General features: G+C 37.0%; 1 protein-coding gene and 1 pseudogene across 1 annotated transcript; both read left to right on the forward strand.

Moving 5' to 3' along the window:
• The first annotated feature begins 1,369 nt into the window (after positions 1-1,369).
• Positions 1,370-2,302, forward strand: LOC101407103 (olfactory receptor 10D1B-like). Its single transcript, XM_004438390.1, has one exon. It carries the CDS (start codon positions 1,370-1,372, stop codon positions 2,300-2,302), a length of 933 nt encoding a protein of 310 aa, XP_004438447.1.
• Positions 2,303-11,175: 8,873 nt separating this feature from the next.
• Positions 11,176-12,337, forward strand: LOC101391104 (olfactory receptor 8G3-like; annotated as a pseudogene).
• Positions 12,338-14,711: the final 2,374 nt, after the last annotated feature.

Raw genomic sequence — 14,711 nt, forward strand, 5'->3', positions numbered from 1 at the left:
AGCATTGATTTTTCTTCAATCTAAAATTTCTATGTGCTTTATTTTTTATACTTTATATTTCTCTGATGAGAAATTCTATCTTTCCATTCATTTCAAATGTGTTTATCTATACCTAATGGAGCATATTATAATAGATGCTTTAATATCTTTGTCTGAATTCCAAAGTAGGAATCTGTTGATCACCTTGTTCCTGAGAATTGGCTACATTCTCTTGGTTGTTTGCATGTTGAGTGATTTTAAGTTGCATCCTTGACCCTTTTGATGTTATGTTGCTTAGACTCTGGATGCTGTTAAAATTCTCTGGAGAATATTGATTTTTGTTTGCTTGTTTGTTTGTTTTAACAGACTGTCAATCTAGTTAGCATCAGACAAGTAGTTCTTCTTTCCTTCTTGGCAGTGCTTTCAATGTCAGTTCAATTTAGAAAGCCTTTAATATGCTGCATTATGTTTGTCCTTCAAATGTGTCACTCAGAGGTTAGTGTGAGACTTGGATGGTGTTTTAAATTGTAGTTCAGTGATACTTCTTGGGGCCCATTCTACACATGAAGAACTTAGGAGTGAGCTCTGGCTTTGTTTCCTTTCCTACCTCTCTTGTTTCCAGAGATACACATACACCCACCCCAACACACACACACACACACACACACACACACACACACTTTCTCTCTCTCTCTCTCTCTCTCTCTCTCCACATCTATGTGAGGATCCTATGTCCGGAAATTAGAATTTGTCTCCAAGATTTTGTTGCTCGTGCTGCTGCCACATAATTCCAGAATTGAGACTACCCTTGTGGCAGGGCTGGAAGAAAAAAAAAGAGAGAGAGAAAAAAAACCACAAAGATTTCCTCACATATTTGATCCTGGAAGAATCTTTTATCAGATTCCCCAGGCAAAAAGATGGGTTGTCTATCGGAGTTTCAGCATCTGGAGCAGCAACTACAGAATTCTGTAATTGTGACTCCCACTCAGCTCAAAAGCAGAAGAGAAAAGAGGAGGAAAATGTAGAAACTCACATCTGTATGGGTTTCTCCTCCAGGTTTTGTCTCGTCTCCACAATCTGCCTCCTTCTGTTTCCTTTTAAGAGTTTTTAGGTAGATCTATTTTGTATTTTATCTAGAGTTTTTAGTTGTAATCCATGGAAATAGACTGTAGCAAACTTAATCTAATTTGGCCAGAACCAAAAGTTCCAGAACATAATCAACAATTTTTATTGTCTTTTTGTTTTTATGTAGATATGTCCTTATATAAGAAGGTTGCTTGTTGATTCTTAAAACATGAAACCAATACATCCATCAGAGAGTTTCTCGGTTTGACATCAGTTTTCACACTTTGGTGACCCGTATTTTTTGAAGTCCAACATTCTAACAAAGATGAGGAATGCCTCAGTGGTGACTGTGTTTATCTTGCTGGGCATCCCACACACAGAGGACCTGGAGACCATGCTCTTTGTCTTGTTTTTGTCCTTCTACATCTTCACTCTTATGGGGAACCTGCTCATCCTACTGGCAATTATCTCCTCCACTCGGCTTCACACCCCCATGTACTTCTTCCTGTGTAAGCTGTCCATGTGTGACATATTTTTCCCTTCTGTGAGTTCCCCCAAGATGCTCTTCTACCTCTCGGGGAACAGTCGAGTCATCTCCTATGCAGGCTGTGTGTCCCAGCTCTTCTTCTACCATTTCCTGGGCTGTACTGAGTGTTTCCTGTACACAGTGATGGCCTATGACCGCTTTGTTGCCATATGTTACCCTCTACGCTACACAATAATCATGAGTCACAGAGTGTGTGCAATCCTGGCCATTGGGACCTCCTTTTTTGGCTGTATTCAGGCCACCATTCTAACCACTCTCACCTTCCAGTTGCCCTACTGTGGACCCAATGAAGTGGACTATTACTTCTGTGATATCCCAGTGATGCTGAAACTGGCTTGTGCAGATACGTCAGCCCTGGAGATGGTGGGGTTCATCAGTGTGGGCCTCACACCTCTCAGCTGCTTCCTGCTCATCCTCACCTCCTATAGCTGCATTGTTTCCTCCATTCTTCAAATCCAATCTACTGAAGGACGATATCGTGCCTTCTCCACCTGCAGTGCCCACCTCACTGTCATCCTCCTCTCCCTTATGCCAGTGGTCCTCATCTACCTGCAGCCCACCCCCAATCCCTGGCTTAATGCAACTGTTCAGGTCGTGAATAACCTGGTCACTCCCATGCTGAACCCCTTGATCTACAGCCTGAGAAATAAGGAAGTGAAATATTCTCTGAGGAAGGTGCTACAGCAAGTGGCCTTCCTTCCTGAGAAGTGATAGAGATCAGTAACTACACTTTAATAGCACCACATTGCTTAAAAAAGGTATTTACCTTTGTATAATAACACAGATATCATCACTTCCCCTTTTTACAGATGAAGAAGATTTGAGAATATAAAGTGAATTGCCCAAAGTTACATAACTAATAAATTTCCTACTCGGGAAGAATTATTCCTTCCCAGTTGGCAAAAGAGCTTAGACTTTCTGTTCTTCACTCTTTGTTTTCCTCTCCCATTCTCCTTCTCCTACATCCTCTCCTCTTCCTTTCTCCCTTAAGCTAGCACTACTTTATCTTGGCTGGTATGATTATCTAATTATCTACTCGAATTCCTAAATCAGATAAACCCTCATTTGATGGTCTAGGTGTCCTTGAAGACGGGAGCATTTCAACCACATGGCTTCAGGTGGCATCCTGTGTCTTCTGAACTGTAAAGAAGTTGTGTAAAGGAAAAGGACTTCTGGATGAGACCTGAGGCAGGTCTCTTATGGGTGAATCAGAGACACCAGAGTGCTGTATCACCCAGAGAGCCTGTCTGTTGGTCTTAGACTTGGAAACAGGCCTTGGCTGGGAGCTGAAAGAGTGGATGAAAGGGAATGTGGAGAGAGAGAGTCTGTGAAGGGGTGACTATTGTTTTTCAGTATTAAAAATTTGAGCTTGTCTTTGTAATCCCCAGCATGGCCAGGGGTCAATGCAAAGTCCAACCCACTATTGTTCTATGGTTTTGAATTCTCTGCTTCCCAAAAGGCTGTGACTTTTAGTGCTCTCCTCCTAACATTCCTTTGTTCTTTTGCTTATTGAGCTTATCAGAGAAATGTGCTATTCCAATCCATACAACAATTTGAAGGAAAGAAAGGACAGTGCAAACGGGCTGATGGGAAGAGATGGGGTGATGGGAAGAGAACGGGTGAAGGGAAGGGAAGGGGCAGAGGCAGAGGAATATCTCCTCTCTTCTTGGTTCTTTCCAGGATTTGAGTTCTTTTAGGGAATCTGACAGGCTGAACCAGCCACAGCATTGTGTTTGGGGTCTCATGTCCAAGTGATGAAATGATGGATGTTTTTAAAGGAGAAAACATTTTTCCTGCTCACGTCATTAAGCTCTGTACCTTTTATTCTCTCTGCCAGAAATGCTCCTCCCAGAGTCTTCAGCTGGATAAATTCATTCTTATCATGAAAGATCCAGATAAAACATCATTTTCTATGTAAAACCTCCCTTATCCTAAGCAAGTCTGGTTCCCATTTCTCTAGGTTTTGAATCAGACTTTACAAAGTCTTCCCTCCATTGTGCTAGAATCAGTTTTGGCAAAGCTTTTTCCAAGAGCTAAAGTAAAGCTGGTTCGGGGAGAATAAGGATAAAAAAGAGTCAGTTGAAGACTGAAAATACAGAATTGAAGTTCATTTGCTGAACAGATGAAGTTCTGAATTCCAGTTGAGTTTTTGTTGTGGTTGATGAATAAGAATCTCAGTATCCTTGTATCTATCAGTTATTTTATACTTAATTATCTCCAGAGTCTTGAGGGCGGATTCATCTTCTGGATCTTAGAGTGAGCTTTAATGATAGTCACTGCCTTTGTCTTTTAAAGAGTTTTTACCAAAGAGAGGAAACACGGCAGCAGTCATGTCTTTTTTATTCATTCAACAAATAAACATTTTTGGAATCCTCACTTAGGCTAAGTGCAGTGCAGTGAAGTAAGCAGGGAAATAGAGCAACAGTCAGTGCAATGTAGTAAGTGAACTGTTGTAGACACTCAATAGACACCGAAGAGACCAAGGCCCTTTTAGTCTAATCTCTTCTCCTAGTTACTTAAACTTTGATCCAAAGGAAAATGAATTGTTTGAGATGAAGAAATCTTCATTAAGAAAACTTTAAATCACTATTTAGAAAAAGAAAAACAGGCCACTTACTAAGTAGGAGGAATAATTCATCTAAATTTTTTCTCTGTCTCTTACTAGTTGTGAGCCTTATTTTCTTCCTCTGTAACGTGGAGATGGTTAACACCTTTCTTGCAAGTGCTGTTGTACAGATTAAATGGCACAAAAGCAAAGTGTTCATCTGCCTTATTGTAGGTACTCCAAAAACTTATGTATTATATTTTTTTCTGTTCTCGATATTTCTGTTGCTTACTCCCTCACTTCACTAAAGCCTGCTGCTCAAAGCCACAACCACAGAAAGGCCTTCTGCAATCATACTATTAAATTAATCACCTACTTTAAAACACATATTTCTACTTGTTTATTGTTTATCTCCCTAACTAAAACATAAAATCCATGAAGCCAGGGGTTTTTCTTATCTTGTTTCTTACTGTAACTCCAGAATTTAAAATGGTGCCTTTTGCATGGAATATCCCAAAGAAATATAAATTTCTATAATCGTACTCTGTCTTGTTCCCTATGACCAAGACAATTCACCATTACCCACTTCGTTTTAGATACTGAATTCCTGTTTGTTTTCCTGGACTAGAATGTTTGCCTTCATTTCCAGCGGGGACTCTTCCCAGAACTGGAATCTCCTGCATCAGGACTTTAATGAACTAGACTCCTGATCCTTTTCTCCAGACTCCATTGTTCTCTATTATTTTTACACTCTGCCCTGACACTGAATCTTGCTTAATTATATCTCAGGAGACAAACTCTTCTAACTTTATTGCCACCTCTCTTCTCAGACATCCATTTGGAACCTATCAGCTATCACTGTCATTGATCATCTGTTTGTTTGAAATTTCTTTAGTTGCTCGCTCTTAAGATTGTCTAAAATACCTGCTCCAACCCAATAGATTACTCTTAGCCTTTCACTAAGTTTTCTATCCATTTGTAGACCTTATTCTGATATCCACAGAGATATTTAACACAGCTTGTTAAATGAGGCATATTAAACTCTAAAAGTAATCTGTGAAATAGGATAATGGCATGACTGTGAGCATTAGAACCAGTTCCATAAAGGAAAGGGAAAATAAATTACATTGTTTAGTTTCTGGCTAGAGGCCAAGATGTTCTCTTTAAGAACTTTATATACATTATTTTATTAAAGCTTCACATTAACACCTCAAAATATACATTATAATCCACATTTTTTCAGATGAGGAAATCAAATTCCAGGATGGGTAAGTAACATCCTCATGATCATATTCAACCAGAGGAACTGTAATTCCTCTGGCCTACCTCACTCTAAATTTAAGATTTTCCTCATATATTTTGCTGATTCTATCTGAACACTAGTACACAAATAAAATCAAGTTGAAGTCAGAAAGAATTACATAAATTTTTTTCCTGACTTTTGTTTCTGTAGTTCCAAGAAGTCAAGTTTCTTGAGAGTTTGCAAAGTGAATAGACAATATAGATATCAAAACAAACGTATAGGATTACTTGGCATTTACATCAAGTTCTTAGATGATCAACACTTAGAAGATATATTTAATTTCATAATTAGATAATTTTAAAAACAAGTAACTTTTTGAAGTACTTACCATGTGCCAGCCAATATATTAAACACTCCACTTGATTTTTCTGATTTAATTCTCATACTCTATGAAGTGAGAACTATTACTATAATCAGAATTTAAAAGCTTAGCACATCAAAATTTAGAGAAGTTAATTAAAAAACAACTCACCAGTGGTCATAATTGGAAGATGTAAAACCAGTTGTCATACATAGGTATGTCTATTAGTAATGTTGACTACACTCTGTCTACAATGCCCTTTACACTATAACAGCTTTCAAATAAGTTGGGGTAGGATGATTATCACCTTTCTCTTTTGCTGTTTCTTTGAAGAATAAAGGAGGTCAGACGTTTATTGTTAAAAAGGAGAAGTCATTTTAAAAACCTGAAAGGAAAATTAGGATGCAACAAATGTAATATTTAAAACAAAGGATCAAAGACATCATATGGCACTTGAGTGACCACAAAGTTAATGATGTCACACACTAATCAAAAGGAAAAGAAAGTATCCATTCATGAAGGAATAACTGCTTCAGAACTTACAGAACTTGCACACTGTCTGTAAACTAACAAAAAATTGAAAAATATATACATATATAAAATACCACCTTTGATGTAGTAAAAGGAAGCATGGACAGTGATGCTTGAGAGAAGAAAAAATAAGTAGATAAGCCTTTTGATGACTCTGGCTTTCTGTTTTGAGGCAATTTCTGGACTTTTACACAGCAATGGTTATTCCAGAAATAGCATAGAAGTGTTGCTGAATTGATGAAACAGAAATTAGAGTTCAAGAATGTCAAAGTGGCTAGAATTTGTGGGGCAGAACATTAGAGAGGAGAGAGCTATTCAGAGAAAGCGCTCTGGTCATCTGCCTGGTGTCCTCTTGAGTCAATGGCAAACACTAATTTGTGAACGCTTGGGGTGAAATTCCACAAAGCTGGGAAAAGAAAAATGCCAAAGCAATTATAAAAAGTAGGGAGGTTAAGTAAAAATATTTCAAGTACTCACTTAAAACTAGAAATCATTCAAGTTCTGACCTTCCCAAGTAGAGATAATATGGGACATTCAGTAGTGAGCCAAGAAGGCCAGACTTCAGATGTGTGGGCCTAAATTAGCCCCAAAAGAAAGCTACACTAGAAACACAAGAAAGAAACCTGAAAACAAGGCTTTGATTGATCAAGCTGATCCAGAAATAACATAACTGCTTTCCAGAACAAGCTCCAACTCTCTAAAGAAACACACCAAAATATAGCACTCCATGGAATGCACTAGAGCTGAGAATAGTTCAATATTTCCACCTTACAGAGTGGAAAACCTTTGTGTTACATAGTGCACTGACTAGAATATTTAGGAAGGTTTTGTCCCCATAGTGGAGCAAAAGCATCAGCAGAAGAAAGGCTGATTAGGTCACACTCAACAAATCTTAAAAGCAAGCCTCAAAAAAACCCAAACTTTTTCAAATAACTATATTGTAGAATAAAAAATTTCCTGACATACAAAGAAGCAGAAACATATGGCCCATAATTAGGTTAAAAATCAGTCAATATATAAACACTGAGAAAAGGTACAAATGATAGAATTAGTAGACAAGGAAATTAAAACAGTTACTTTGAACTATATTCCATATACTCAAAAGGTAAAGGAAATCATAAGCATTTGAGAGACATGGATGAAAAAAATTAACCAAATCCAAATTCTAAAGATTAAAATACAATGTCTGTTATGAAAAACTCATGGGATTGGAGTAATAGCAATAAGACACTGCAGAAAATTTATAAACTCTAAGATGTAGCAAAGGAAATAACCTAAATGAAATAAAGAGAAAAGAACAACTGGAAAACAATATGAGCAGAGCATCAGTGATGTGAAGGACAATTTCAAGCAGCCTAATATAAGCATAGTTGGAATCCCCAAAGGAAAGGAGAGAGGGGGAGAAGAGAAAAAATATTCAAAGGAATAATGACCAAAAATTTTCAAAATATGATGGCAGGTATGAGAGAGAGAGAGAGAGAACCAAGACAACCAAGAATTCAACAAAAATTAATCTGGAAAGTAACCAAATATTTGTAACCAAACATACTTTAAAGAAGAAATTAAGAGATAAAAAGTATTTTGAGCTTAATAAAATGAAACATATAAAAATGTATGGGGAACACCTAAAGCATCATTTAGAATTAAATGATAACGCTAAAATCACTATATTACAAAAGAAGAGAGATCTCAAAGCAACAATCTCAGGTGCCAACAGAGGAACATATTAAAACAAACATAAGCAGAAGAAATTAAACAATAAAGAGCAGAAATCAAAGAAATATAAAACAGAAAACCAATGAAGGTGGTCAATGAAACCAAAAGCTTGTCCCTTGAGAAATGGATAAAATTAATAAACCTTTAAGAAGACTAATCAAGAAAAGAAAAGATAGAAAACTCCAGGCCTGGATGGCTTCTAGGTTTAATTTTCTTTGAGAGCAAAATAATACCAATTATACACAAACTCTTCCAAAATATAAAATAGGAAGCAATATTTTCCAATTTATTATATACGGCTAACATCACCCTGAAACAAAAAACTAGGCAAACGTAATAGAAGAAAATAAAACTACAAACAAATATATCTCATGAATATAGATACAAGACCAGAAAACAAAATTTTAGCTAATCAAATCCGGTAGTACACTAAAAAACCTAAGACAGCAGACCACCTTATCTGTAGTTTTGTTTTCCATGGTTTCAGTCACCCATGGTCAACTGAAGTCCAAAAATATTAAATAGAAAATTCCAGAAATAAATAATTCATAAGTTTTAACTTACTTGCCATTCTTAGTAGCATGATGAGATCTCGCGTTGTCTTGCTCCCCTCCATCCAGGACATGAATCATCCGTTTGTCCAGCATATCCATGCTGTACTGTATAAGAAAAAACATAGTATATATAAGGTTCAGCACGATCCATGGTTTTAGACGTCCACTGGGTGTCTTGGAATGTATCCTCTGCAGATAAGGAGGGACTACTAAAACTCATTATAAACTGGGATTTATACCAGGAATGCGTGATTGGTTTAACATTCAAGAAGTCAGTCAATGTAATTAACCATATATACAGGCTAAAAAAGAAAAATCCATGTGATCATCTAAACAGATGCAGAGAAAGCATTTTACAAAACCTAGTATATATTCCTGATAAAAAAAATTCTCAAGAAATTAGGAATAGATGAATATTCCTCAACCTGTAAAAAAGCATCTGCTAAGATCTATGGCTAAGATCATACTTCGTGGTGAAACACTGAATATTTCCTGGGTGTGTTTTTGATTTATTATCTCTCAGTTCCAACTTTCTGCTTTTTGCTCTGTGATAATGAAGCTGAACGTTGTAAAGTATTTCTTCTTTGTCCTCTGACAAGGTGTTAAGTCTTGTCAACAGCGAGCACTTGAGGAAGAGGGTTTTTCTTCCTGGTTTCTGGTTTGGTTCTCTTGCCAAAAATCTACAGATCTTTTTTTTCCATTGCTTGCCTTCTCATGGTTTCTCCAGCACTAGGTTTCTGCAGTGTGAAACTTTTCTCCAGCATTTGGCCACCACTCACTTTCTATAGCCCTCGACTGAGGTAGTGGTGGCAATACCGGGAGTCTCAGAAAAAACCTGCAACATAACCACAGTCACTGATTCCCACACCTTCTCCTCAGCTTGGGGCACATGTATGTACCCTGAGGGTCCCACATGGCAGATCATCTAGCAAGCTGGATTTTCAGTCTTTATCTCATGCAGCCAGCCCAGAACCACCTCAGCCCAAGATGGACATAAGATTACACTAGACTCAGCCCAGGTAGGGGGAGGACTCTTCCTTGAGTGTTCTATATCACCCTAGATAGAGTATTGCTCCTTATGTCTACTACTCCTATATTCTTTAGAATTCTCTTAAGCTCAAGAGATAAATTCCTGTTACTTTAATTCTCCATTAAAAATATTTATATTAAACCTTCCCTGTTCAAGTCATTGTGGTTCCTATCTCTATCAAGCATATCAAGAATAAAGTAAAGATGTTTGTTCCCACAATTTCTATTAAATATTATGCTGAAGCTTCTAGACAGAGCAAAAAGTCAAAAAAAGGAAATAAAAGCTATCCATATTGTAAAAGAAGAAATAATTGTCTTCATTTGCAGATGATTTGATCATTTATGCGGAAAATCCTACCAAGAAGCTACTAAGAGTAAAAAGCATATTTATCAAGATTTCAGTAGTTTTATATATGTAACAACTATACCATAAAGTGCATTTGTCAGGGGGCATAGACCTTTAATGTTTTAATGTTTCTGTAGTATGTTAAGTAGTACATTATTAACCATAAGAGGACTGTGAAAATTTAAGGATGAACATCATCTTGCCAGTGTTAAGGGCAAAAATTCGCTCTTGCCCCTTTGCAGTCAATCCCCAAACACCCCCATGCCAGGTAACAATGAATCTGCTTTCTGTCACTACATATTTGTTTTGCCTTTTCTAGAATGTTATATGAATGAGGTCTATATTGTAGATCTTTGGTGTCTGGATTCTTTCACTTAGCATAATGCTTTTGACATTCATTGTGTATATTCGAGGACTTCAACCGTGAAGTCCAAACTGCATAGACCAATCATAGTCCACTGCTTGCATGGTCACAGTAGTGGAATACATGACATAATTTTAGACCGTTGTTATTATGGCCCCTGAGATTATCCAAATTAGAGCAAGGGAGGATGGTTCCTTGCTCTTGGAAAATCTGCTGAGATATTAGCATGATGTTTGCCAGCAGTCATGTTCCTGCTTTCTGAGATAAAGGTCTGGGTGAATGGAGCTGGGACATGCAGAGCAGCCAAATCTCAGGTGGAATGATACTGTAGTTGCCCAGTCCTTCAGATACTTTGAGTTGGAACTCTAGTAAACAAAATACCCCAGACTAATATAACAACTTTTCATAGACTTATGAATCCTATATTTATTAACTATAGAAAGCATACACTATTATGTATTCTTAGTAAAATGAAAATATTATGCCTTTTGACATGCATGAAATTAATATATACATATACAATATGGGAGGAAATAAAAGAGTCCTCAGAAATAACAGTAACAATGTTCCTTCTGACTGAATTTAAAAATCCAGGAGTTTGTGCTTCTCTGAAAAAGTTTAAAAAAAATCTGAGTTATAAGATTCTTAAAGATTATAATTCCTCATCTATTTCAACGAGAGTCATTGACTGTTCCAGAATAGCAGGAGAGACTCAAAAGATCCTTGCATTATGAAACTCCTCTGATAAAGTAACAAAATAGCCACAGAATTATTCTCCCCCTCACACATACACATACATACACATGTACATACACTGAAATACACACACACACACACACACACTCATAAGCAGACTCATTTTCCCTTTTGAAACCTAGAACCTGCTGAGAGGATAATGGATTCTGGAAATCATTCCACTGAAACTGATTTCATCCTCGCTGGGCTAATGGAACATGCTGAACTCCAACTACCACTCTTCCTCCTCTTCATAGGAATCTGTGTGGTCACAGTGGTGGGGAACCTGGGCATGATCACACTGATTGGGCTCAGTTCTCACCTGGACATCCCCAGTACTGTTTCCTCAGCAGCTTGTTCATTGATGTCTGCCATTCCACAGTCATCACCCCCAAAATGCTGGTGAACTTTGTGACAGAGAAGAACATCATTTCCTACCCTGAATGCATGACACAGCTCTATTTCTTCATTGCTTTTATTATTACAGAGGGTCATATATTGGCTACAATGGCATACGACTGCTATGTTGACATCTGTAACCCCTTGCTTTACAACGTCATCATGTCTTATCACATCTGCTCTGGCTCACAGTGGGAGTTTATATTTTGGGCATCATTGGATCTACAATCCATACAGGCTTTATGTTGAGATTCTTTTGCTGCAAGACCAATGTAATTAAACAGTATTTTTGTGGTCTGTTTCCATTTTTGGTGCTATCCTGTTCTAGCATCTACATCAATGAATTATTGATCTAATAATACTGTTCTACTCTTGAATGCATTTAACATTCTGACTCCTGCCTTAACTATTTTTTTTTAATTTTATTTATTTTTCCCCCCAAAGACCCAGTAGACAGGTGTACGTCATAGCTGCACATCCTTCCAGTTGCTGTACGTGGGACATGACCTCAGCATGGCCGGAGAAGCAGTGCGTCGGTGCACGCCCGGGATCCGAACCCCGGCCGCCAGCAGCGGAGCGCGTGCACTTAACTGCTAAGCCACGGGGCCAGCCCCTGCCTTAACTATTTTTACCTCCCACATCTTCACCCTTTCTTGCACCCTCTACATCCACTCCATTGAGGGCAGGTCCAAAGCTTTCAGCACCTGCAGTTTCCACATCTCAGGTATTGTCGTTTTCTTCAGATGTGCAGCATTCATGTACCTACAGCCGTCATTTGTGAACTCCATGGACCAAAGAAAGTGGCCTCAGTGTTTTATATCATCATTCTGCCAATGCTGAACCCCCTGATCTACAGTCTGAGGAATAAGGATGTCAAATTTGCCCTGAAAAAATTCTATACAGTAAAAAATGTTCATGAATAGAATTAGTGTCGCGACATCATATCAGAATCAGGCTTTTGGTTTGTTGAGATATGTTAAATATTAGAATTCTGGAAATTCTGTGTTACTTCTCCATATAATACATGTCTAAAATTCCCCTTTAGGCCACTTCCTTCAAACCTGTACTACATTGACTATGTATGGAGAAATGCTAGAAATACTAAGAATAAAATCAAAGACTCTTGTTGATTAAAGGAGCCCTAGTTTAATTTTAATAATAATACAAACAAAAATAATAACAACGATGGTGATGATGATGTAATGATAATAGAAACTATATTATTGAGATTTTATGAAATATCAAGCACTGTGTCTAGCACTTTAAATGAATAAATTTACATAATATTTACAGTATTCCCTCAGGGCAAGCGCTAGTATTATTTTTCTTTTATAGATGAAGAAACTGAAGATTATTTAGTTTGAGTAAATGCCCAAGGTCCAAAACATAACAAATGATTACTTAGAAAGTTTGCCTCCAGGACCCACAATTTTATTCAAAGTGGTACTTTGGCCCCAGGTAATTGTGCGTAGGTCTAAGACCTCCCTGAGAATTCCCATCTACATGTCAAGCATTCCCAGTTCTCTATACGACTGTGTTGCTTTATATCTTCAATGTTATTTTCACTTTTATTTCATTTGATATAATGAAAATAATCAAAATCTTTCAAATCTGTGTTGATAAAAGCAAAAATGAGACTCATAGTAGAGTCTCATTATAGACTCATTATAGATACTCGATTTATTGTGCTTGATAGCCACAGTTTGTATAAAAGCAGCCCAAAAAAACATTATCTATTTTTATACCAGTAATGCTGTAGTTATTTATGAAGCAACTGCTCATTAAAGCCGAAATTCCTACTAAGTTATAGCACTTTCATGTGATTCAGTATCTTCTGCACCATAATTTACAAATAGTTGCTGTTTCCTGTCATTTTTTTTTTAAACGTCTCTTCTTTTCCCTCATATTATTGCTTTTCTGCTTCTGGGCATTTAGCAGCTTGATACTATGAATTTACATGATATTCTAAATATTCGATTGTCTTCTGTCTTTTCCCAAATCAAACCATTCTAGTCATTATGCCAGATCAATGTTTTTTGGATAATGTGCTGTGGTATTCATCTGATATAACAAGTTGCAGTGTTTACCTATAGTTTCAAATAAAGGAAAAAAATATATATCTTTATCACTCTTGTATTCCATTAATCATTCATTCATTGATGCCAGACATTCATTCTCAAAGAGCTCTCATAGTTATTATTTGATTTAATTTTCGTCTCTTCAATGAAGGAAAGGAAAATGGCTACAACTACAATTCTTTTCTTAGGCATGATTCCTAGTCCGGTGTTCTGTCCAAATGGACCAACAGAGGACAGATAAAAAGAGTGCTACTGGGTAAACTCTTGAATTACTGGGGTTTGAGCCAATATAGAAAATACAGACTAAGTGAAATGTAATGTTCTCATCAACGAAGAAAGGAAAAGGCTATGCAGACCCAGAAAAACATGTCATATTTAGGGTAATAAGATCAAGCCATAAAAATGGAAAAGCAGACAGAAGACAATTCATTAATCACCTCTGAGTCACTGTAAGACATCACTCCTTATTATAGTGAAGAGAGCTGCTAAATGTTTTTTATGTGAAACAATTAGTTTTGCAAGTTAATAATATTACACCTAAGTTGTTGTGTTTGATGGATGAAAAGAGAATAACACTGAATTCAAGACCAGTGAGGAGCCATTTTGTTATTAAAGCAAGATATTGCATGTCTGCCATAGTGAAGCTAGAAAGGAAGGAGACTCTCAAAAGATTTTTAAAGAGGTAGATTGTTCAGAGACGGCTGAATAGAAGTGAGTAGAAAGTATAAGAAAGCATAAGGATGAATGTAAGTTTCTATCTTGGATTACTGAATAAAACGATGGATGATGGTAGAACTCTCCAGATGGAGCTCACTAACTCTAATTCTAGGTAAGAATTCACAGCAAAGCAGCCGAGTCACATTACGTCTTGGTAAAACTCAAACTCTGTCTGTCTGTCTGTCTCTCTCTTTGTGTATATATATATATAGCTATTTCTCCTGTATCAGTACATATACCCTGATCGAATTGAAACAGTGGCTTCTTTGAATCTCTTAGTAGTTTTCATTATTGTAAAACCATTTATGAAAGGCCTGTTTATTTCATACACATTTCTATTTTTAACCAACCTCTAACTCCCTTTCTCACTTCTTTCATTCAGCACACTGAAATAAGTCAGTCATAATCTGCTCATCTGTAAGGTGGAATTCCAGACACATAGTATTCTCCCATAAACATCTCAGAATCCTGTAGCAATTGCAATTTCAAAACTAAAAGAAGC

This window comes from Ceratotherium simum, chromosome 7 (assembly GCF_057802395.1).
Source record: "Ceratotherium simum simum isolate JZ-2026a chromosome 7, ASM5780239v1, whole genome shotgun sequence".
In the NCBI taxonomy this organism is placed as follows: domain Eukaryota; kingdom Metazoa; phylum Chordata; class Mammalia; order Perissodactyla; family Rhinocerotidae; genus Ceratotherium; species Ceratotherium simum.